This window comes from Hypomesus transpacificus, chromosome 3, assembly GCF_021917145.1.
Source record: "Hypomesus transpacificus isolate Combined female chromosome 3, fHypTra1, whole genome shotgun sequence".
Taxonomy (NCBI): Eukaryota; Metazoa; Chordata; class Actinopteri; order Osmeriformes; family Osmeridae; genus Hypomesus; species Hypomesus transpacificus.
This window is the reverse complement of record NC_061062.1, coordinates 8,338,231-8,365,101: the sequence shown is the minus strand read 5'-3', so window position 1 is coordinate 8,365,101 and position 26,871 is coordinate 8,338,231. Positions and strand designations below refer to the sequence as shown.

Genomic DNA, 26,871 nt, shown 5'->3' with positions numbered 1-26,871 from the left:
CCACAGGATGGTATGATCAAGACATCTAACTAGAAATACAGGAATCCCTGTATGTGTGGCTCCTGTATCATATCTGAGTAAAGAGTCCTTGTTTTGGGGTCGTTAAAGCGTGATGTGTTGCCATGCAAAATGTTACATCAAAGTTGTTTTTCCAAAGCATTGAAAACTTGAACACACTGTGTCTATTTGTCTATAGTAGGCCCGATATCCATATTCAGGTTTTTTGTAATAATCACATAGGTAAAATGTAAATACCTGACCATTATCAAACTGGCAAGCTTGGTCTTTAAGACCACACTTAGCCATCCTCAGTTCCAATTGCTAATTTGGAATGTTTTGACAGTAAACAGTGGGACTTATTAACAAAAACCTTTCTGGAATATGCAGCTTTTATTGCAACTCTGAATGTGTTTCCCAGAGTAAAAGTAACATGGTATAATATAAATATTATATGGTGAATTTAAATATTTAAATATTTCCTCAAAAGCAAAACAATGGAAGCTAAAACAGCACTTAAAATGCAGACGTTTGTAAACAAAAGGCGGAAGAAACCTTCATAGATGCTTGCCAGCATGTTGAGGGAATTCACCACGTGCTCATTTTCTTTGGCAGGATGTAATACTGAGAATGGGAAAGCAAAAAAAGAGAGAGATGAGGTTGTGTTTAAGGTGAGGGGTTATAGTAGTGTGGGACTTTGACCGTCTGCGAATTTGGAAATACCAAATACCTTGATCCTTCATGGCGTGTGCAGATTACTGGAGGGTTGATTTTACACACAGTCCTCTGGCAGTGTTCCTGGTTATACTCAGTCTGAACTCTCAGTGGTAAACCATGTAACATGACATAAGCGCTGTCATATCCAGAGTTCATGTCAACATTTGACTCAAAAATGACTGCAAGCACTTTTGATTTGGGATCATAAAACCCTTATGTACACATTTATAGATTGCATTTGTATTTATAATGAGCATTTAATGTTCTTATTCAAAGCTTCAGAACATGTATTTTAAAACATACATTTTAAGATGTATCAAACTGTTTAGCAAACTCAAACCTATAGTGCATCATACTCCAGGAACCAATGGCATGGGGTGTCAGCTTCCTAGCCATAGAACTAAAACTATATGTTGACATTGTGACTAGTTGTTATTTTTTTTTTACTGCACTTCAGCTTAATGTCTGGGGTTTTCAGGTTTGGGATTGTTAAAATGCTTTATTTTGCAAATCTACAGCATGTCGACATAAAGCTTTTATAACCTGCTCACAAGATAGGTGTTACTCTTTACCCAGCTATGATACAGCAGCTTCTCAAGTTCCCCGTGAACTAAATAATGTATTCAATGAAAGAAGAAAAGTAGCAGAAACCTGTATGCATATCTTGATTTTCTAGAATTTGCAATGTAGTTATACTTACTGTACATGCAAAGTTTCAATTTTATATGTCTATTTCCAAAGCTAATTCAAATATGTAATTTAGTCACATACTTCCAGAGTTTAACCTTTTTTAATTACTAAAATGGAATCACAAGTGTGATCTGCAGGGACTTATTTTGTATGGTTCAATTGACACAAACTTTAGTTTGAAGTGTCCAGTTTGCATGAATATACTGTGCATAATATAAGATTTGCAGAATGCAAAATCTGCAAGGTTAAAACATGGCTACATTCCTAACAGAATGCAGATAACAATGACATGACATTGGTAAATTCACCAATTTTCCTCTTTTTCTTTTGTCAACATTTTTGTATGTGTTTTTTTTCCATAGAAATCGAAATAGTCAAATGTTTACAAAAAGCTGAAGTCAGTCTAAACATTAAGCATTGGATATAGCTGATATTAAACTTGAAACCCATGAATTACAAGCCAGGCACTTTGAATCCCTCTGCCACACCTAAACCCTCCCCTTGTTTGATCTCACAAGAAACAGATCAACAAAACATCTGTACATTATAAAACATACCCAACACTTACAACGGTCTTTGCATTTATATATCCTCTACAAATAACACTATAAACTATGCTTACATGATGCAAACATCCTACATCACTAATGAAGAGGCTTATGCAGCACGCACCCCATCCCCATCACCACACAAGGTCCAGTCTGTAAACTGGGTCTACACATAGACTGCATTGTAAGCATCTGCTAATCCGTTAAGGGGAGAGGATAATACACATTAGCAGGGGTGAAAAAAAGTTCAGAAAAAATGGGAATTAAATCCATGTATATGGTTGGACTACTTTGAAATGCATGTGTGATAGCTTGTAGATATGTACTGTTTATTGTTGGTGGTAAATATAAACGTCTGTTTTGCCATTCTTGGTTAAAAATAAGATTGTTGCAATATACTTTATATTGAATAAAGAGTAATACTGAATCGATCATGTCAACATTCAATGAATCAATCACTTTTATAGATGTATTTACAAGGCACATTTTAAAATCGTTAAAATGTACTGTACAATAATATTGATCTAAGTGCAACAACATATTGACTCACTGTAACACATGTAACATACTATTAAACATGATAAGGCAACTCATTTTAATAATGCTGAACTCTAAAGCTATGTGAATTCATTACTCAAATATGTTGTATAACATGCCCGTTATGTTAACATAAACATAGAGCCTGTTTTTCCATGTAGTCTAAGGACATCCTTGCATTGATTCCAAAAGACAGATGTTGATGTCCAACATATTTTTCTCCAAATATCTTTTATCCTAGTTATGTTCCCTTGAGCTCTAGTAGATAAGAGTTCAAACAGGCCATTTAATGTAACTGAGACACTGGCCTGACTTGATCAGATTACACATGCATTCACCTGATTCAAAGGTGACCATGTGAAAGGATATATGAGGATCTTACTCTTTCTGACATTTTGTTATAGTGTTTCAGTTATTCAGAAGAAGAAGAATGTAACTGATACGACAATCAATCAGGCCTCCGTGGTAGAGTGGTTACACAGAAGCCACTTGAGTGAAAGGCATATGACACTTATTCCTATATGTTTATTGTATGCACCTCCCTGCCAAAGCAAATTCCTTGTCTGTGTAAACATTCATGGCGAATAAACCCATTTCTGATTCTGATTCTGATTGAAACTTGGAGTTTGCCAAATGGCATTTAAAGGACTATGGAAGCATGAGGAAAATGGTTCCCTGGTCTGATGAGACAAATGTAACTCTTTGGTCAGAACTCCAAGGGCTATATCTGGTGAACACCAGGCATTGCTACCAACTTGGCCTGTACCATCCCTACAGTAAAACATGGTGGTGGCCACATCATGCTATGGGGGTGCTTCTCAGTAGCAGGGACAGGTGATAGGTGAAAGCTTTGTGACCTGATTCACTTCTAAAACCAGAACTGAATCTGAAGGCACTCACAAAAGAGAATCACCAACTGGGTTGGGGAGTGTTTGTGTGTCTGTGTGTCTGTTTGTGTGCAGGAGAGAAAGATAATGTGATCGTGTGTGTGTGTGTGTGTGTGTGTGTGTGAGAGAGAGTGTGAGTGAGAGAGAGAGAGAGAGAGAGAGAGAGAGAGAGAGAGAGAGAGAGAGAGAGAGAGAGAGAGAGAGAGAGAGAGAAGGGAGCTTAACAAGCCAGAAAGGACACTGCTCAACAACAGCTCGACTTGCTCTTCTGGTTCTACTCATTGGCTCTTATTTGCTTTTCACAATGTATGCTTCATGTTTTGGCTACCCACATCATTTTGGGGGCTATCTCGTTGTGTATGATCATATACCTATGGACCTTTTGTAAAGCTCTTTCTTAAGTCGCTTTGGATAAAAACATCTGCTAAATGAAAGAAAAAAAAACAGCTCATCAATCTAACAATCTGTTATTGTTTCAGAAGCTAGTAGTGTGACTCACTCATCTCTCTTTCTGTCACATGCTCATTACACTGCCAAAATCCTTACACACACAAGTCAGGGTTAGTATGTGTGTGTGTATGAGTGCTAAAGTATGATTTGATTTAGATACTCTAAATGATAAGTTACTGACACGACCACAACAAATCATTCTTCAATTTGGTAATAAAGGGCTATACAAATACATTTGATTTGGTTTGATATTGATAATCATTTACATAATACATTTTTTTCAGACCTTTGTAATTTCTGGAATGGCCCTTTTCCCCTGAACCAAAATACAAAGGTCTACCTTTAATAAACTCATATAATACAACTTCAATCAGCTCAAATATCATCTTATGGCTACGTAGGACTCGATTCGACCAAACAATACAATCTCTCAAGACCAACAAAAACAAGATCACATTTCTAGCTGGTTGGTCTGCGTTTCCATGTGTATTTCATAGTAGCGGTCCAGTGGAAAAGAGGAGGGAAATAACCAGGCGTGACGTCATGATCTTACCACAAGATAAGCCTCAGGTTTTACCTCGGGGCTGAATGATGTATAAAATAGTGTTTTAGCGGAAAGAGATTCTCGTCGGAACGCGCGACATTGGAAAAACTTTGGACAACCGTGCGCAAGTCGCGGATAAACTCACAACGCACTTCAGACTTCTCTAGTCCTAGTGCGACAATTATCTGAGCTTCAACTCAGAGCGCACTGACTATAAGTTTGGATATCAGAGTTCCTTGGGGAGACGAGTCCTGTTCGCTGAGGTAGAATCGACAACTACAAAAGGGACAACTTGAGCACCTGCGCGAGATGGGTCTGAGACGACGCGGACCTGAGAAACGCATGAACCACTGATACAGTGGGGTTACAACCCAATTTAAAATGGGTATGGCGAGTGAAGACTTATTGGTCACCCTTCAGATTTTGCCGGGTTTCTTTTCGAATTGTCTGTTTCTTGCGTTGTACGACTCAGTGGTTTTGGTGAAACGTGTAGTATCCTTACTTAGTTGCTCCGGCTCCACTGGCGGCGGCGAGTGGCACCGAATGCTGACATCAGCGGGGTTACGCTCGATTTGGAATGGTTTCTTACTGGACGCCTATAAGCAGGTAATGTAAGAAAGTGATGTGGTTCCATAAAGCATAGCTGCAGTGTAGAAAATGTATGTGGATTGTAATTTAAACAAAAGACAAAAGATCCCTATGTGCACAGTTACTTTCAGGAACATAACCATTCGCCGTAGAGACCGGCAGGTGTAGCCTAATCCAGGTGTCACGTCCAGAGGAATTGTGGACACATTGTTTTGTAAATTTAGGGGAAATTAAATTGAGAATGAAAAACTTTTAGTTATTATTGCTCTGTTTAAAATGACTTAACACCTGTACTTTTTTGGAAAACGTCCTCCATTTATTTTGATGTATTTTGTCTGGATGATCATGATTTGTCTGGATGATGATCATGATTTGTCTGGATCATCATAAACAAGTTGAGTTATGCTTCAGGAAGGATAAGCATTTTGATCCGTAAAATATCCAGTGATTTTATAATGAAATAAAATGTAATGACACTGCTCTGTTTGACCACTGCTTTCTTTGGTCAATGACTGTTCTTATGGTGTCCTAAAGGGTTGGGCACTTTATGTGCATGACGGGGGAAAAAATAAATCAGTCAATCAATGAAAGACTGTATACCAACAATGATTACAATCCATTTCACCAAACAGGCAGTTCCCTTTGTGAGTTAAGCATATATCTGTGTCTTTATCTTATCTGCAAGCTCCATCTGACTTTGATTAATTGCTCTTGGTTTGGTCGATAAAACATCTTTGATGGTGCTTGACAGATGTGCAGACATCTGGACTCCCGCAGTCGCAGGCATGTTTGGACGCACACTCGTTTATATGCATGCATGTGCTCTCTGGTCTTTTTTCCCTTTTAAAGCGTCCACAAGAAACGCATGTGTAATTAGTGAGGCATTATCTTTGCAAACAGAATTGTATGCCTTCTGTTTTACACTGCAACTCTCTGGAGAGCTTTATTTACGAAGAGACACAGTGACAAGCATTGCGTCGGAAGGCTCTGTGCAATATCCTGAACTGTCATAGTTGGTTGGAGGATATGCTAAGCCTAAAGAAAGTGATGGGAAGTATGGTGCTAACACAATTGACGCTAGCTAGTCATGAAAAAATACATTTTGTTGACTTGCTTTGCCTGGTTATTTGCTATGACGTAACAACTAGTCACCAAACGTGACTAGTTCTTATATCGTCTTACCCTATCACTCTCTCTTTCAGGTAAAGCTTGGTGGAGAGGCACCCAACTCTAAAGTGGTCAGAGTGCCCAATGGTGGCCCCGGTCGTCCACGCAGTAACAGTGTCCGGAGCGTGAGTAGCAGCAGCGGGGAGTGCCACCTCCTGGACTTCGAGTCTTCGGACCGCCCCCTGGTGGTGAACTTTGGCTCAGCCACCTGACCCCCCTTTATCAGCCACCTGCCGGCATTCCGGCGGCTGGTGGAGGAGTTTGCCGATGTGGCAGACTTCCTCCTGGTATACATAGATGAAGCTCACCCGTCGGATGGCTGGCAGGCGCCAGCCATCGGGCAGCACTCGTTTGAGGTCCGGAAGCACCGCAGTCTGGAGGAGAGGGTAGTGGCGGCACGCCAACTTATTGAGCACTTTTCTCTGCCGCCTCAGTGCCAACTGGTGGCTGACTGCATGGACAACAATGCCAACGTAGCATACGGGGTATCCAACGAGAGAGTGTGTATCGTGCAGCGCGAAAAGATAGCCTACCTGGGCGGGAAGGGACCTTTTTTCTACAACCTGAAGGACGTCCGTCATTGGCTGGAACACAGCTATGGCAAGCGGTAGAGATCACCAAGACCAGAGGATGGAAAGACAGAGGCTTTTTTTTTTGTACTATGTGTTAGTAGAAAGAGAGTTTATTTTTGTATCAAGTGAGTATAAAAAAGTTGCATTTCAAAAATGCTCTGTTGTCATCTAAACTACAGGCGGACGCATGGAGAAGTCAGAAGTCACTTTGATTTCTTTAGAATTCTGGAAAGAAATCACTTGGATGCTTACCGACATTCCATACCAGCTCCCATTCAAACTTTGAGACGTAAAGATTCAGGAAGCACTGATGCTCTGCAATACAGCTCAGGTGCAACCAAAAGTTACATCATGTCACTTCAGCGTCAAAATATTTGTCAAGGGAGTTCATCTTAACAATTGCTTGGCTGTGTACAGTATATGCTTGTAATAGAGCAAACATATTTGATAAAGTTCCTTATAGGGCAGATGTCTAATTTGGTACTCCATAGTGTCAAACGAAAACAAAGCCTTTACCGCAGCAATGCAAGTTTGAAGTGTAACTTTGGAAGCACCTGAAGCATACATGAACGAGATGACTGGAGTCTACGTTAAGAGCTCACTACACACATGTTTTATCTGTCACTGCATCCCCATATGTTATTCATATTCCCTTTTACATCCATACAATACTCCTTAACTCTCAATAACTCATAACATACAACAGAAACATTAAACCAAATTATTCAGTGAGGAGGAAAGCACAAGTATGCAGCTTATATATATATTTATGTATAAATACACACACATGATTATACACTATATTGCCAAAAATATTCACTTAGCTATCCAAATCATTAAATGAAGGTGCACAAAGCAAGGGCCATAAAGACATGGATGAGCGAGTTTGGTGTGGAAGAACTTGACTGGCGAACAACTTTGGGATGAATTAGAGCGGAGACTGCGAGCGAGCCAGGCCTTCTCCTCCAACATCTGTCTGACCTCACAAATGCACTTCTGGAAGAATGGTCAAAAATTCCCATTAACACACTCCTAAACCTTGTTGAAAGCCTTCCTAGAAGAGTTGAAGCTTTATAGCTGCTAAGGGTTGGCCGACATCGTAATAAATCCTATGGTTTAAGAATGGGATGTCACTCACGTTCATATATGCGTGTGAAGGCAGACAAACAAATGCTTTTGGCAATATAGTGTATATACATAAATATATAAATATAATTAATTTATTTATGTTGAGTTGTGTGTGAGTGAATGTTGCTGTTGTTTTGTTTTTACATGGCGGGAAAATACGGCCGCCTTTGTGCACTATGTTTGTATTATTCGTTTTATTTAAGAGATAACAATCTGTCAAAGCACCTTCTTTCTTTGCGTGGGTGTTTATGATACAGTTTGTCACCATCTTGACTGCTTATCATTTAGATTCCCTGCATGACAAAAATCAAACATAGATACTGCCGAAAAAATATCCTTGTTGTTCAGTCCATGACGAGGCTTTTCTTCCTATAAAAACCCTGTGGCCTACTTCAAAGCATTGTTGTACTATACACTCAATGCTATAATCTTGCCAACAGTGTCATTGTTGAAATTAAACATTGTTCAACTACATAAAGCAAAGGACATAAAGCACATTAGGGATTGTTTGCAACAGCTACACAAGAAGGGGAATTTGGAAGGAAGAGACTTTTATAAACAACTATAGCGCTATAATATAGCACTATAGCGCAACAATACATCAAATAAGTTGTCAGTAAAGACAATTGTATCAATGAATTGACCAATAGAGAACTGTTTAGTTTGTTCAATGTTGATAGTTTTCATAAAGTAACAATGGGTTCTATTGAAAACATCTGTGCCAGCTGAGATGGATCTTCCGTACTTACTCTTTCTTCTTTGTGACATGTATTACTCATCAAGGTCAAAATCAGCATGAGATTGGAGATGAATCAGTGATTCCTGCATTTGAATATCAATGAAAGCTAAATTGCAGTTGAACATTCAATTTAAGAATGAAGCTCACGGAGATGCAGAAGTTTACGGATTACCTCCATCTAGATGGTAAACCATTAAAGATGACAACGAGGATTCACTTTACAAATGGTATCAGGAAGTGAAAAAGGGGAGGCACAGGAAAGTCAAGATGGGTCAAGAAGGTGTCTGAGAGGAGATTCTCTTAGAGGATTTCAGTTTTGTGGTTTGTTTATTTGTAACGAAAACGCTTTTCCATGGTCCAATGTACAAACAGACGGTCAGTTTCAGTCGACGCAGCATAGGTGTGAAAATGAAAACCTTGGACGAAAGGGTTGGCTGACCCTGTCTTTGGTTGGATGGATGGCCACATCTCGCTGCCTGAGACTCTAACAGACACGTCTGTTGACATCCTGAAGTCCTTGATCTGCCTCTTACAGTAACTTGACTTCCATGGCTGTTATTGTGTACCACAACCCTTTTTTTAATCCTTATGATTTTGCAATGATGTTTGTGATGAAATGCTGCTTTCTGAAGAAAATATTGCAAGGAAAAACTATGAAAAAGGAAAATAAAGTTGGAACGTTTGCTGCTGACACTTTGATCAATGTGCCAGCTTTTTTTTCTGTTCGCTCTAAAGGAATCTGGGAAACCACAATGAGAGACAGAGCTGCTCGCCAGAGAAGTAAAGATAGAAGCAGGGTTGGAAGTTTAACTTGTAGGCATTGTGGGCAAGTGTGTGCATATCGTGTCTGTGTGTTTAAGCATCTGTGTTTGTGTGTTTGTTTGTGTGTGGGAGAGTGTGTGTGTGTCTGCATGTGTGCACTCTGAAACCCCAACCAAAACAAATGCAGAATACAGAAAATAATCCCGTCATATCAACATTGTTGTTTACAATCCCAAAAAATCCAGCTCAGGGACCCAGAAAAGATCTAAAGTGTTTTTATTTAGGCAAGGCTGCACGCACGCATGCATAGTCTCTCGCCCTCTTTCCCTCCATCAGGTCGTAGGAAAAGGAGTTTGCGGGGTTATATGACGCCAAGCCTTCTGGCTGAACTTCTGCATCCATCTCACTGCCAATTACTCCACAGTACATTGAGAGAATAGACACAGGAAGGGACGGGGTAGGGGAATGTGGAGAAAGGCCAGGAAGTAATAAAAAAATAACACTTGTGTTCAATTTGTGTTTGTGTTGGGTTGGGGAACCATATGTAATACTTAATAGATTATAAAAAATACGAGACATCCACAGGCTTATAAGACCCTAAAAGGACCACGCAGATGGTTTTACACATTCCACAATTATATTTATGTAGTAAATCCAAATTCTTTTTTAATAATAGATCATCATTTGATCATATAGCAGGACTATAGGGACTGTTTCGATACTTGAAGTCAGGACAGCGTGGGTGCAAGAATTAAGGAAGGAGGGATGTGGATAAATGGGGCAAGGAGGAGAGGAGGGTGAGAGGACGAGATGAGCTGAATGGGAGGAGGAATAGTAAGGTGGAAGAACATGTTCCTGGAACTCTGTGTTTGTGTGTGTATGTATGTGTGTGTACAGAGGGCTTTGTTGTGGTTGAGGGGATAGGGGCCCTTAGAGAGCGGAAAAAGGTTGAATGCTGAACACCGGGACATTATTCATGCACTGTCTCAGTCTCGGAACAGGCAGTGAGTGGCCAACGGCCCAGGGCTTGGTTGGAGGGCTTGTTGATGCTGGAAAGAGTTAGAGAGGGATGCAGGGGAAAAATAAGGGACTCATTAGTGGCACCGATTTATATGCAACAGAGGAAGAGAAGCGACGTGTGTGTAGCAAAGAGAGAAAGTTAAAATAGGGGAACAAGTTTCGATGATCCTATAGGCGTGTGAACATGCGTCATTGAGTTAAGAAGGTTCCAGAAAGAGTGCTGTCTCAGAAACGGTATGGGTAAACACATCTAGACAGAATCCTATACAGCATTTCCTCTCATTTTCCCTGTGGTTGGTGTCCTCACTGCCCTGAGACTTGTCTATGCTCATTGACCTACATTCTCTACATTTTCTGGGATCGGTGTTACAGTTGCCTGTTTACAACAGCATCCATTGAGAGAAGCTTTTGTAACTCCCAGCACAATGAGGCAGTGTGCTTTAGGAGCCGCCTGAAGAACCGTAGTGAACACGGTGCTCTGCCAGCACCTCCAACTCAAATGTTCAAAGCTGTGTGGTTTGCGAGGCGTGTATGTGTGGGAGAGGGGGCGATGAGTGTGTGTGTGTGTGTGTGGGGGGGGGGGGGGGGGGAGGTACCTGCATAGTATCACCAGCTCAATTTCCCAATAAAATTGTTCCTAAAGAGATCTCTCTCTCTCCCTGGACTCATTCATGTATCATGAGCACACACCAACACTCCGGCAAACCACTCACGCTTGTACCCTTTTACACGTACACACACACAAGTCCTAATCACACACACCACGACAATACCACACACGTATACCCTACACTCACAGGCATCCCTTACATGACTCAGCTGAATTCATTGATGCCATTTCTTTTGGCTTCTGAGTTTAGGATTTTTGGGCCTCATCCATCAAAAGACAATGTGGGCTTTTGACTATTCAGTCAAAGTTGTTTTAAATGTTTCATAGTTGAGTTGCAGTGATTTAGTAAAATATTTGTATTAATGAACATATTGAGGTGTACTTTGAGGATTTCTTTCTTGTGAGCTTGCCTGTTAACCCTTGTGCTGCCTTCGGGTCATTGTGACCCACCTTTTGCACCACGACGGTGGGTCACAATGACCCGAAGGCAGCACACTCCTTTCAAAACGGCAGCCCCAAACTGGAACACAGACAAGACACATGTTTTCATCCACACCACACTGGATGTTTTCCCTTGCAAGGCAGCAAGATCAATATTGTTATACTTGAAAACAAATGTTTACATTTGGTTTTACATGACCTCAGCATTTGCAATGTGTGTGAAACCAACGTTTCAAGTTTTCCAAGCCATTTATAACAAGTACAGGTACATTGAATTATTAGGACCTGCTTTTCTTGACAATCCCTAGCAGCCTATACCTAGAACAATATCAAAATATGACGGCTGAGCGGTGAGGGGGTTGGGCTAGTAATCAGAAGGTTGCCGGATCGATTCCCCGCTGTGCCAAATGACATTGTGTCCTTGGGCAAGCCACTTCACCCTACTTGCCTCGGGGGGGAATGTCCCTGTACTTACTGCAAGTCCGAGCGTCTGCTAAATGACTAAATGTAAATGTAAATATAGAATAAATACTATAAATACAAACCTATATGAGCTGCTGCACAAAGTGAAGATGATCAAAAAACTGTAAAACTGTCAACGTTTGACAAACAGACAACTAAAGGGATTCTGTCCTTCTCCATTCCCAACCCGGTAATCAGGTACAACGTTGAGTCAAATAGTGCCACGACATTTCAGCCTGTCTTCACTTCTAATGTGGATGGCATGTGTAGAACAGATCAAAATATTGTACAGCTTGTTTTGTTCTGTTGAAGCAATATGAAAAACAGACCTTTGGTAGTAAAGAGACAAGTGTGTATGTGAATGTGTGCGTGTCATGGAGAGGGAAAGCAGAATGGAATGGGGTCTGGCAAGTTCCTCTGAAGGACTATAGCACGGTAGGTTGCCAATACAGTCACATTTGCCTACACAAGATGGAGATCAGGCCGTAAAGTGTTCCCTTTATGTCATGGCACATGTGCTAGAAAGTTCTCTGTCTCCCCTGGAATGGTGTGACTGTCAGTCTAGGAGAAGGTTTTATAAGTAATAAGCAACCAGCTGATAGGAGAGAGAAAGTCTCTAAACACTTCGAAAACAATAATGATCACTTGGTGAGCACATGGTGGTAGTAGCAAAGTCTCTTTCTTTGGCATGAGGTTGGAGGACAGTATTTACAGTGCAGAGGGCAAAACAAAGCATTCAGCCAACACATGTGTCACAGCCTTAGCCGTGCCTCCCTGTTTTGGTTTTTCCCTGCCCTATTGTATTCTCCTGTGTCTCGTTCAGTGGTTTCAGTCTTGTTAGTTTCATTGTGTCCACCTGTGTCTTGTTTGGTTCTGTGTATTTAGGTTCCTGTTTTGTGTCCAGTCTTTGTCTTGTCATTACCCTTGTAACGCGAGTACCCTGTCTGTGTTCCTGTTTCCCAAAAATAAACCCCTTTGTTTGACAATGCCTGCCGACTCTCCTGCATTTAGATCCTACCCCTCCACTGTGGTAGTGACAAGATGTTCATTATTCAATCGGGCGGATACTACATGATGGACCCACTACTCGCCACACAATATAGGTTACAGTGGGAACACATACATGAAGGAATAATAATACAGACTACATGAATATGTTTCGCACTTTCAATTCCCGGTCCAGTAAGTCCACCTATTTTTCGCAATCATGGCATGAGATCAGGAAGAGTATAGGTCATGTTGGCACTGCCCCCTACCCCCCCTTCTCCCTCAAACACGTACAACTAACGAGTTGCTCACCCACACACACACACTTCAAGTCAAATCTACACCCATGTAGTAGAATCTAGGAAAATATTCCTTAAGCTCCATTTTTCTTTCTTCAAAGGATACAAACAATGATCACCCCACTGTTCGTTGCGGTCATGTGCCTCCAACAAACCGTTTGACATTCCTGTCTAACGGGCACCATTTATTTGCAACTTGTTACTGCTTGTGCTCAGCGGGACATGAGAGAACAGGGAGTCCTTGCTTTTTCTTTCTGTCCTTTGCCAAATGAAATGGCTTATTCAGTGGGTAAGTTCATCTTTGACAGCTCAGCCAGGACAGTGTCTTTGGAGCCACCTTGGAAATGGGCACGTCGTCTCATCGGGAACTCATGGCATCCTTTTGTAAGCAGAGGAACACAGGCTTCCTCTCCATCCACAACCCACAGCCAGAAGCACTTGTCAGAGTGTCACATTATGGGGAGGATGGTGGGTGGGTGTTTCATAGAGGAATCGTGCGAGGAGTGTGAGGTGGAACTGTGTGTACTCACCTTATCTCTTTTTCTCTGTGTGAATGTATGTGTGAGACGGAATGGGAAAGTAGAGCGTAGAATGAAGTGCTATTGTATTCTGTCTCTCTTTTGCTCCCTTACTCTTTCTCTTTCACACACACACACTCCCGACCCCCCCCCCCCCCACACACACACACACACATACACACACTCAGACTGAAAAAGAGAACTGGCTGTTTACAGAAAAATATGACAGCGTGACAACTGATAGTTCTGCCAAGCTTCACAGTTTATCCACCTGGAGTCGCTTGCACGCACTGAAGGCAGAGGGCGCTGTTGTTTCATAGCAAGACCTCACTCAAGCAAAGCCTTCAGTCTTTGACTCTTCGACTTTAACACAAACTACCTACTAAAAACGAATTGTTCAACTGCATCATCTTCAAGTAAGTTATGCTATATATGTTCTAAACTTGGGTCAGGGTTAGGGTCAGGGTTAGACACCAGTATGGTATGTGACTAAACAGGTCCATGTACTTATCTTGCATATGACACAGTAAGTATATTTCTGTAAATCAGATGGCCTGATTTTTTTGTTACAAAACACATCTAGCAAAATCACGCAAAAGCTGTGGAATAGCAGTTTTCAGGAATCAAAGTCCACAAGTCCAACACGATTCTGGGTTGTGTAAATGTATTTCATGTCTGATCTAAAAAATGTGTCTTGGAGTTGGACATGCCTGGGAGTCCAACTCACCTAACCCACTTCTATGAATCTAAATGAAAGCGCAGGCCAAGACTCACATCCAAACCCCTCTGTGCCCCTGTATCTCTGAAAATCAAATAAGATGAGGTTAAACAAAGTTAAGACCATGACATAATGTTATTCTAAATGAGGTTGGGTGGAGAGTGGGAGTGGTGGGGGTCAAACTGAGGGAACACTATGTCTCACTTTATATAGCAATCAGGCAACTTATTCATACAACTATGTGCTGTATTTATTACTTTATTTATGACGTTTTTATTTGATCTGACACCTACTAAGAAAAACATGCCAGTGTCCTTAAGCACGACCATCAGGCACATAGAGTTCATTGGTTGGACAGAAAAGTACAGTCTGAAAAAACTGACCCAGTGCATTTTTATTTCAAGTTTCTAAACCCGAACACACTATCCTAAGCAGTAGGTTCTGTTGTAAATATACCTATGCTACGTTTTTGGTATTTGTACACTGAGAACATTTGCTTTCCTTTTCCTTGTTGCACAATATGCCTTGTCAATCATTGATATTCATCATAATTGTAAAACACATACTTTCATTGGTGTTTATTGCTTTGTAGAAAATAATAATGTTCTACCTGCAATGCAAGGTTGCACCAAATACACCAAGTGAGACATCTGTATGTGAATGCTATGCTTTGTTATATTCCGCATGATGTGTTTTTATAATTAACTTGCTGATAATATCTGGAAATTCAGCATGGACAAAAAAGGGACCTAGCATCTGCCCACCAAGTCCAGTTACTTGCCCATGTCAAATTCGATTTTCTATTAAACACACTATTGATTTTGTTGTAGAAGCTAATAAATTAACTTTGTATCCAGTGTTCCGCAACTTCATCTAATTTTCCCATGTTCTAAATAAATGATTTGCAATTGGCTTTTTGGCCAAAGTATATAGTATGGAAGAATTTAAAGTTTACATTCCTCTCAAATGTATAATCCTTACATTGTGGAAGAATGAAAAGCCAATTACCTAATTTGCTTAAACAAATCACTTTCAATTCTGACAATTAACTATTGAATTTGACTTTAGAAAAAACCTGGTTAAACAAAGATTTTGAACACGGTAATGTGTCGGTGTGATTCCTCGCATAGGAAGGCAACAGCGTGTTTAGTGAGGTAGTTTTCCTGACGAGGGCAATTCTGAGGTAAAACTTGTGTCAATGGTATGCGTACTGTATAACTCCCTACCCTCACCGCACCTGTCACACTCACACACACACGCAGAAACACACACCTTCTCTCTCTCTCTCTCTCTCTCTCTCTCTCTCTCTCTCTCTCCCCTCTCTCTCTCTCTCTCTCCCCCCCCCCCCCCCTCTCTCTCTATCTCTCTATCTCAGCATGTCCATCCTCTCCACAGACATTAGTGAGTGTTAGTATTCCTGTGGAGATGCAGCTGATCTCCAGGCTGGATAAATAATGAAGCAGAGTCCTTTTATCAAGCACTGCTCTCTCAGGATATACTCACACACAAGACTTGTCTGCTCCTTTCACGATACACTGCCATCCAAACCTTCATTTTACCCCAAGCCTCCAACATATGTACCTTGAGCCACTTTACTGTATTACGTATCACAGCAGACTATTCACATACAAGGCATTTGGTCTGGATGCTATTATTTTGTCATTCCTTTGATACTTCGGATTGTAAAATGGTCACCTCAAACGTGTACATTCATGCGTATCTGGTAAATATTAGATCATGGAAAATTCTTCATACATTTCATCTCTGCCTCCTATGAAGACAGGCAACATCCTTTGAGGTAGAACAAAGAACAAAAAAAAATATTTGTCACGATTTGGCTGACAAGGGGTGACACCAGTGTGGGACACGTTTAAATGAGCTGCCTGAAAAGACATCATTTCTTTCAATAGACTGTCAAAAAGATTTGATGGATAGAGAGATAGCAAGACGGACGGATGGATCTAGATTGAATTGTTCAGCCTGGCAAAGTGATTGTTAGGTTGATACAATTATGTCTTTCAAAGTAGTTGTCTTTTGCAGTCAACCTCGGTCTAATGGATCGGTGAGTTGAAAGACAGACGTCTTGAAGGGCTGTATATGGTTTCTAGGCATCTGACACAGACTCAAAAACACATACAAACAATAAGGAATCTTCTTATAATCAACCACGCTTAACCGGAACTGGGGGAGGGATTATTGAATCGGTGTCTCAGTAGAATCTTAATGAACTTTCTCTCCATTTGTGAAAGGCCCACCTCCATCACCCAGTCAATGTGGCTCAATAAGGCAGCCATCCATGTAATGAAATGTTCATTTTTCTTATTTTATCTTACATTTGGCCTTTTGCTCCTGTTGAACATTTGAGTGAGTAAAAGAAAAAGGGTGAGAGATTGAGAGAGAGAATGAGAGAGAAAGTCAGAGGAAATTTTAAAATAATTGACTGTTCATATGTTTGACAAAGGTAAACTATAATAACAGATTGCCACTGGGGTTCCATTTCGGTTTCATCGAACACTACCTCGGATATCTTTCCTGGCATGAAGCCTTTTTCAATGAATGATTCCTTACACAGTTCTGCTTAGGTTTTGTCTCATACTGTGAAGGACCTCATTTTCAGTCTGAATCAACTTTGAGCCACATTTGCACAGGCATTTTACTGTGCGTACCTATTTTACGAAAATTAGGCCCCATCATGTCAATATCGTAAATACTCGGTAGCAAGCTCAAAGTATCATAGCAACATATTGGCTGACATTCAGGGGGATGAGTTTGACTTGGATGAGTCCAAGTATTCCTGTTATAGCCTCAGCGGAATACAAATATTCTATTTTGATGGGAAAGGTTCCCTGCTGCGTTTTGGCGCTATTTAAGATATCTAGAGACCCTGTATTGTGGAGATTTCAAAAATATATTTAATATCATTGAAGCAGAACATGACAGCTTTAGAGGGAAAGTGCAGTGAATAGAGAGAGCTCTAAAATGGGGCCTGTTTCATAGACTATTTCTGTAATATACCAAGATAAACCAGAAAGGTGCAGCCATTTTGTGAAATTAATACTTAATAACTGTTTCACCAACCTGTCTGACCGAGGCGTGAACCCTGTAGGATGAAAACTCATTCACTTCCTTTAACAGCTGTCAAGTGTATTCAAACAAGTGAGGTTTAGAGACTGAAAAAAAATAGTATGCATGTTTGGGTGCTATCAATGCACGGAAAATGTTCATATTTGACAGGTGTATTCCTATTCTTTGTGGAGGACTGACAAACACACTTTTTAGCTTCCCCTACATTCATTCTTCATAATAATCAAAATAATTTCTAAAATAACTTCCATACATTCTCAAAGCTTCCAAACAGTGGCCTAAAAGGGCAGCTTTCATAAGTGGCAAAGTGCATAATATCCTTTGTAGTCGGTGGTGGAAAAAAACGTTGAAGAGGACTGTGAAATCTGAAGATATACATCACAGATGTGGGTGTGACAGCACTCCAATAGAAACATTATGTCACCAAACTCCAACAGCTCACTTTAACAGCATTATCTCAGCTTGTGAAAATAAGTTTCTATCTTTACAGCAAGCTTGGGAGGAAGAAAAAAAAAGAAAACTATCCAGCTCAGGCTGTCTCTAACGGCACCATTCCTGATGGATCCGAGGCAATTTCCCTCTCCCTTTTCACATATGCACTCCTGCACACCTGAACTGTCTCCGTCAACATCTTAAACAGTGGGACGCTGTTACTGTAATCGTAACTGGCTTTCATGTTAACATCAGAGAGTGGTGTGTACCTACTGGATATGACATCTCATTTGGAGAAGCACCTCTGGGACCCGAGAAGAGAAATCTCTCACGCTCACGCACGGCTGGATTTGAAGAAACCGAGTTTGAAAAAAAGGGAGCGACCCAATCTCTCAAACTCAATTTCAGCCCACCGCCATAATTCATTTTCAACATGTAGAACAGATGGAAAGCATTTGTCCAACAGATACGCATTATGATATATATATCTCATAAACTCTGTTTATCTATATTTTGTTATATCATGTATTTCTATTAAGAATGCTCCCTGATGTTGGTTGATTATTTAATATGGCTGCAATCTTTTTTAAATAAAAAGCTTTGAGCAAAAAAACAAAAAAAGACCTTGAGGGCAGCCAGTTTCAGCATTAGGGGAAGCAACTGAGTATTTCTCAATCAAGTCTTTTTTCTAAATAATAAACAATTTACAAAGTTATGACACCATTACATGACAACATGCATTTTCCTCTTCTCTTCCCAGTATAGAAAACCCACCTGTGTGTATATTGTGGACTCAGCAAGTTCAATTAAGGTTGCCTTGCTGTGCTTCATCACCTGGAAGGAACTGCAGCAGTTTCCGATCAATGCAGCCAATCTGGAAGGTAATTCTGTGAGGCTGTAAAATGAATGGTATGGGCACTTATTGGGGAGAGTTCCCTTAAGGCCGGGCGCGGCTTGGTAGGACTGGACAGCCTAGCAAACTCTGTATTTACCGTCATATGCAGCAATCAGGTACTTTGGAAGTGGTTTAGAGAGAATGTTTGTTTGCAGAGATGGGAGCTGTTCGGTGCAACAGCCTAAGCTTATCAAACATCGGTTTTAAGTAGCAGAACTGACTTGAGAGGAAATTAGAGATACAAACAAAAAGGAAATTCAAACTTTTACATTCAAACAGTTGAATTATACCAACCTATGGAAATTACAGTTTCAGCTTGTTTGTTTTTATATCCTAAAATGTGTCTCATGCTCAGTGCTGTCTTTCACATCCACAGCCCCATACATGGTTAACACTACACAGTTCTGTAGAAATTAACAAATGACATATACAAATCATACCATTTTGTGTCATCCTAAACAAATTTGTGCTTTACAATTACTTTATGAGAACATGTAACTCTGCGAGTCATTAAAGATTGCAGCTTTGGCTGCCACAGGAGAATGAGAATGATCTTCAGAGCTCTCTGGGAGCCACCATTAACAAACAGACAGCAAAGGGCAGAGCTGTCACCCGAATCCCATAGAGGGTGTGTGATATTTCTCACTGTCAGGAGGTAATGCTGACGTCAGGATTCACATGTAAATCACAAGTCCCCCGCGTCGATCTATGTTTGGGCTTGTAGTAAAACCAAGCAGTAAACCAAGCAGTTTGAGGGTAAAAGCAGTGCTTGTCACTACGATGGTTGCTGGTGTTGTGGTGGAAGGATGCATGAAAAGTACGATATGGTTGGGGGGGAAAAGCCTTTGACTTACAGTACTTTCACCGTCATCACAGACTGGTGCGAGGCATCGGATTTCTGTGTAAAGTTAGACATGTAAGTGAGAAATGACATAAAGCATATTTCAACATAAAAGCATTACAAAACACATCATTTGGAGAAAAGAGCAAGATGGTAATAAGGAGAAGCAACACTCTTGTGAGTCCAAATCAGCCTATCAAGTACTCAGATGGGGCCCAGCAAAAATACAAGTGGGTTTCAGAAACAACAGCATATTGTTTGGGAGAAAATTTTATTGTCAGTGAATTACTGAAATAAAAAGCATGAATCTCAAATATAAATCATAAAAAAATGTGTTTGTTTTTTAAGGATTGAAACGATGAGTAAACAAAAACTTGATATGTAAAAATGATTGACTGCCGAAATATGAGAACCAAAGGTGATTTGTAAAAAATGTACAGTTAAGTACTCGTTCCTAACAGTTTTGCAAGAATCACACTGTGTTTTATGAGGTTGTCTTAACAGGTAATCCCATCCATTATAGTCTATATTTGTTATGTATTCCCTTTGTTCTCCTCAAAGTAGAAAGACCACTTAAGTAAACTGATCACAAGTCAGCCTTAGTACACGGGCATATGATTGAGAGCTTACAACTTGTCAAATATGCATGCAAATTTTGAAACATCTACGATAAGATCTCAATCCTGACAATAGATTTTCTCCTTTCTTTGCAAAATATGTGTATATTCTCCACATCTTAAAGTCTCTCCATGTCACCTAACATTTATATATTTTTTTTCTCCATGAAATACACTGATAAACCATATGATCAGTCTGTACAATAGAAGTACTAAAAAATTACAGCTGTAATGGTATATGTACAATTCTACCTACAAAGAACAACAGCTAGTATGTAATAAAATATGTAAACAAATTTTGTTGTGTGATACAGTTGACTGTGAAAACAGATATAGTTCACACCTTTCACATTAGATTTATTTCTGTATAGACATCTGTTAACAGTGTTATAGTACTGCATCTGCCCTGTTTTGGACAGCTCCATAGAAAATAAAACAAGAGGCAATGAACCAACACACAGAAGGTTGCAAAAGATACAACCAGCACTGGCTGAAAATCAATAATATACCTTTTTGTAAGGAATACTCTTTTCTTTGACATTTTTGAGGAAAACAAAATAAAGAGGTGTATAGTTCTGATGATGAAGAACCTTTTGGCCTCGGACTGTTCAAGCTAACGCCATTTAATGTACTTTTACGGTACAGTACTGTACTGTACTGTAGCATTAGGATGGCATGCATTTTACAATCAGGTGCTTTTTACCGAGTCAAGAAAAACCGACCACTTCTCACCACAATCCAATGTTTTAGAGTCATTCTGTCCATCACATGATGAGAGTATTAGTGTTGAGATCAGAGGACAGAGCTACAAGAGCCTAAGAGATCTGTCCTCAGTGACTTTCTCACTTGGTTTCAGTAGATACACAGAGTAGTTGTTTTCTTTTTTTGCGTAGAGCAAAAAAATTATAAGACACCACATTTTTAGAATGTATAAACGATACAAATTTGTCATATTCTCATGGCAAGAGTCCTTATTTTCTGTCAACTTCACAATGATCCTGAATCCTGACCCACTCTTGTTAAGCACTACATGTTGCTTCCATGCTGAAAATGGTCAAGATTATTGACAGTTTTCATTTGTACAGTTTTACAAAAAGAAAACAAGATATATATATATATTTTTTTTTTACGCCAAGGATCACATAGCTCTAAAAGTCACTTAGGATAATGATGTAGCCGTGAAGTATTTCTACACTGATAACATCTCAGACCAAATAGAAGAGCAAGGTCACTAAATTTGCTATTTACCTTCTCTGTATGCTTACAATAGTAAGTGTGCTTTATATTACAGAACAAGTCATAAGTTCGACCAATCAGCACAGAATGAGATTCAAGTTCCATTTCATACCATCTTTCGTCGTAGCTCCTAGTTAAGGAAACCATGAAATAAATGTTCGCTCTTTTCCCATCTCTCTCTCACTATATCTTGCCAAAAAAAAAACGTCTCACACTCACACGTAATACTCCTTATCCTTGTTTTTCTGTTTCTTGTTGCCGCCTTTCGAGCACTGCTGTTTGTCCTTCATGACAGCACCGTTGCTCTGCACGGCTGAATTGGTGATGTAGTTCCTGCTCTCGTCCACTTGGTAGGACCCCTCGTCCCTATTCCTGTACTTATACATGGCGTACAGGAGGATGAGGATGCACAGAGCGGCGGCTGCCACTATCCCGACGACCATCCCGGTGGTGCTGCTAGACTCGCGGACCACTTCCGAGGGTCCTGGGACTCGCCTGACGCCCGGCTGGGTGGGGAGTGCTGTGGGTACATTACGGAACATGGGGGAGGTTATTAGTGAGCCCCTCTGCTTGGTGCTGTCTACCTCATAGGACGTGGGCAACGGGAGCAACACTAGGTCTGGCTGGGGTTTTAGCTCGCGGTTATTCATTTTGCCGGCGGGCACATGGTGGAGGGTTGCGGTGGAGGCGGCGGCAGTGGTGCGGCTCTGGTCGGGGGCTAGCGGCGGTGCCGCAGTAGTGGTAGTCCTACCGCGATCGGAGGCGGAGGGTTTGTTAGGTCTAAAGTTCTTGGTGTCCCACTTGGGCGCGTGAGCTTTGTAGTCACCTTCAAAGGTCGACGTGGACAAGGTCTTATCTGTTACCAAGGAGAAGGTGGTGTAAAAATCTTCATCATCAGTAGGGGGCAGGTTAGAGTCAAACGCTTCCCCAGAGCCATACCCTGATATCACCAAGCCATCATCATCATCATCACAATCATCGCTGCCTCGGTCCGACAAGCAAGGTACCCCCGCCTCAGTGGCCTTGGACAGGGACTCTTTGGTGGTCTCATTAATGGTGAGGAGTGGGCGGAGGGTTGGGGGGAGGGGGATGAAGGGTGTACGGGGAGCTACAGAGGGGTGGGCTAACGGGTCCTCAACAAGTATAGGGAACACTAATTCACCTCCTAGGATTGGAAACAGACAAGAATACATATTAGAGAACATCAAGGGTACTGTAACATGACAAATACTTAATCTAGGAAATTAATTGCCCAAAAAAATTCCCACTAGACATTAGCAAAAAAATATAATAAAAGCACACTTCCTTAATATAACAGAACATAAACACACTATAACAAACAGATATCATAAAAAAACTAACTAAAGAGAAAACTTAAGTGCATCAAAAGGCTAAGGGGAGTGCAAGGGGGAGCCAGAAACTAGTAAGAATAAAACACATTTGTTGAACAATTTCCAAGCAACTAAATAAACAAGGGACAAATCAGTAGTGTAAAAAAGGTGCCACGATGGTATAATAACATTTAAATCAAGTTGCAACATTGTTCAGATTGTTGACATTTTATTATTTATTTCTTGACTTTACCATGTATTGCCACTACATCACGCCTCGATTTTTCTTGATTAATCAGTATTATAATACGGCTTTACTCAAAATAAAATAAATATTAAAAAAAATAACTGCAACATTGATACTCAGCTTCTTACTGCTGAACTCAAACCGTTTTGGATCAAAATATTTCAGGAGGTAAATTATGCTTTTAAACGCTCTACTGTCGGCACCTGGCTCCCCAGCTGTCCTCGACCTCTTACCTTTTGAATGTCTCTATACATCTTCCAGAATGGCAGTTCAACACAGGCAGAGCAATGACACCAGAAAGAAGCCCTTGATAAATGAATTCAACTTTGACCAGTGTGAGTACCACCTCTTACACAGGTGTATATGCAGTTGTGTCTGGAACTGTCCCTAAATAGCATTTTCTTTTTAAGATGTAATGGATATCTCCAAAGTTCGCAAACATCTAGATGGATAACTAGCATTACAGGTAGGAGGAAAAACATGCATGTTTGATCTTGTGTCTAACTGTCCCTTTAACTTCAACAAACAAGAGGAAACAGATGTGAAAGATAGGGAAAATACTTAATTATACTCTATCAGTTTCCTTATTCCTCTCTTTTTCTAATTTCCTATTCTTAAATGTACTGTGCCTTTCAACCTACTGGGAAAAGTAGAGTACATGAAATAGCTCTACAGCAAATCAGATACATAATTTTTACCCTGGCAACATTTGTCCAAGCTTCAAACTAAGTAGCTCATTAAAAGCATACGAAAAACACAGGAGCGATAAGGAGCTTATGTAGTGATTAGAGTAGTTCTGGATACCAGGAGGTTGGCATTAGACTTGCAAATCCTCAGATCATGTAGGCACTTGTGGGAGAGTTGTGAAAGATGACAAAGCTAATTTTAGACAATAGCAATTGAGTGAGTCCATAAATTATGTTGTGTCTGTATAAGGAAGACTAATTTGTAGTGATCCTTAATAAATAAGGAAAAGATAAGCCTAACTTCATGTTTGGATTCCATGCATGGTGTCTATTCAGTGTCTGGTGTTCATAGGTAATAAGTTCTTGGTGTCATTGTCACTGCCAACATCCACTGCCATAAAGGTTTGTGTATAAAGCACACAAAGCTAGTAAATTACATACTGATGCAAATTATAAATCATAAGAAATACAATCCAGGCAAAATAGGACTAGTTTTTAGTAGCACTCACATTATGGCAAACATTACAATATACATTCACAAACTAAGAGCACAACTATATCTAGGAAAATATGATTAATTATTCTAAAAAAGCACATTTAATACAAAACATAGATCTATTAAAATACATCATAACAACTGTCTAAAAGTGTATTCAATAAAGATAGCATACCAAATTATCTTTTTTCAACTTACATCAACAAATTGCCCGCATGATTTTGGCATGAAGAAAAAAATGTACAAAAGAAAGTTGTGTAAGAATGCTCTTGAATAAGTCGCTTGTATTGTTAGAAAATCATTTTAGCAATTTTAGATTTTGTTTAATTTCTCTTTAGACAGGATGGTACAGGGAGGCAACAACACATACATCCACACCACATAACATGAAAAATAAACTTCACCATAATTCTGTTTTGTTTTTTTTTCTCTGATAAATAATCCAGTTTTTACAAAAAACTGTACTATACGTTTTTCGCTTTGATAGACTTCTCAATAAATATCTACATTCTATTCATTTTAGGATTTTGCTTAATTTGTCAGTTGATCTTTAGTTTAGAATGAATGGATGACTGTACATATTTCAGCGTTGCTGGAGAGGGGGAGGGGGGAGTGAAAGGGCGTGGGGCCTATGAACATACTACATAGGAAATGAGGATGGTGAGGGTGGTAGTGTAAGTCAGTTGCCATGTCCATGTAAAGGCAGTACGAAGCGGTCGGGCGGCATTAGAGCTTTTGGCTGTAAGGAAGGGATGGGGATATACAAACAATGAGCATATACATGCCCATCTACAGAAAAGAACAGAACTCTAACACTGACAAGTCTGACAAACCCTAAACTGCAACTTCTTAGCCATGCAGTTCTTTTTATCTTCTCTTATTATCAGTCACTCATTAAAAATTCAATTGTTGAATTAAAATAGCTGAAAAAAAAATCAAAATAATAATAATCTATAAAACGAAAGATATCAGACAGATCGGGAACTACTTCTGGGCTTGAGTTTGTATTTTGGAATACTGCAGATGTCTGTGGTTTAGTGCAGTGTAATGATTCAAAATAAACTTTCAGATGATTCTTTATCCAAAGATTTTATTTATGAAGCAGTGGTTTCAAACGCACTGTTCATCCACTAAAGTAGTTCCAGATCCACCAAAAAGTGAAAAATTATGACTTCAAAAAAGTATTTAACTGTGATTCAAATATTCCCATCTAATTAGAAGTGATCCAAACTAAACATACTTGATAATTCGGAAAATAATTAAAATAACCAAAATGTCATAGATCAATTGTATAATACCAATACAAAAATGACCTGATAAAAACTACCAAATGAAAAATGTCAATAAGATGGAAGAACAAAGCCATTTAAATTTGCACACACTACAACCAGATGCACACACTAGAAACAGACACAGTCAAGAGGAGCAGTCTTCTGTCGGGAGAAGACTGTCTCCTCTGTCATGTGATTTTGATGACAAATATATCTGTTAATGTTAGTCTTAGAACATGAACACTGTGGCGTGCAGCCTGGGTGTACGTCAGAGAGAGAGAGAGAGAAGATATTGGCTGAGAATGGGTTCATCTGTTTTTTTCGTACTGCAAGATGTTGATGCATGCTTAAAGTAAGTTGCATTTAGGGAAAGTAGAAATCAAATAAAAAAAACAATACAGCAAGCTGGGGTAAGGGAAGACACGGATGTTGACCTATATTAGAGGAATAGGAGGTTGTTAAACCAAGGGCAGTGGGGCTGAGGATAGGCACAGGGTGGTTGTGTATAACAATATTAAGGATTATAATAATCCATACAGTTATCTAATAACTATGGAGTTTTTACCACAATCTACATTGGCATCGTATGTAGTGTCGATGCAATTCTGTTATTAACACCTTGAAATATGCAGTGCTCATACCCACTGCCTTTAGTTTTCTCTAGACATAAATATAAACATAGAGGAATTCCACAAGAAGGGTTATGGCTCTAAAGTTTGGTCGTGTAAGAAAGTAAGTAAATCAACCAAATAATTATGACTTTGAAACTTTTAATTAGGCATGAGGCTTGTTAAATATTTTGTTTCTTCAAATGTTTCAAACAATAAAAAATCACCTAAATAACTAGAATAGGTGTTAGGCACTTACAAATAACTTCCCCATAGAAACAAAGCAGAGCATTTGTAACCTTTCGATGCCTTCCAATGCGCGCAAATGTATTCAGACTAGAATAACTATAATAGCTCCTTAGCAAAAGATAACTTTAGATATCTATGTGATTGTATATTTTTCTTTTGAAATAATGTATTTTGTGATTTACATTTTTTTTGTTCTGCATCTGTTACCTGTGTGCACTTCCTAATTAACGTTAATCAAACGTATAACCAATTTTTTACAAAAACATTAACAATAGGTCATTCTGTGTGGGATAGCATGCAGACTTAAAGGCTTGATAGGTTATTTGTTTTATTTATAGAGAAGAACAAGAAAAAACACTGCATGGTTCTATTCTTATCTGTGAGCGTATCACGTTAATCCTTTTCAGCATTATGGTAGTGAGACGCCACTCAATTGGGATGATATCATGTGTGCTATAAACATGTGGAATATCATAAGTAACATTTACACAGACTCC

At 39.7% G+C, this 26,871-nt stretch overlaps 2 protein-coding genes across 3 annotated transcripts in view; one reads left to right on the top strand and one right to left on the bottom strand.

Annotated features, from left to right (window-relative positions):
- Window positions 1-4,349: 4,349 nt before the first annotated feature.
- dio2 (iodothyronine deiodinase 2) lies at window positions 4,350-9,262 on the top strand. Its single transcript, XM_047018244.1, has 2 exons — window positions 4,350-4,976; window positions 6,161-9,262. The coding sequence occupies exons 1-2, from the start codon at window positions 4,752-4,754 to the stop codon at window positions 6,734-6,736; spliced, it is 801 nt and encodes a 266-aa protein (XP_046874200.1). The 5' UTR covers window positions 4,350-4,751; the 3' UTR covers window positions 6,737-9,262.
- A 10,691-nt stretch (window positions 9,263-19,953) lies between these two features.
- Window positions 19,954-26,871, bottom strand: part of LOC124466466 (neurexin-3a-beta-like) — an 81,816-nt gene continuing 74,898 nt past the window's right edge. For both annotated transcript variants that reach the window (XM_047018344.1, XM_047018345.1), the window contains exon 7: window positions 19,954-22,651. In XM_047018344.1, coding sequence (XP_046874300.1) covers window positions 21,702-22,651 — 950 coding nt within the window. In that variant the 3' untranslated portion in view covers window positions 19,954-21,701. The remainder of the gene's footprint in view (window positions 22,652-26,871) is intronic.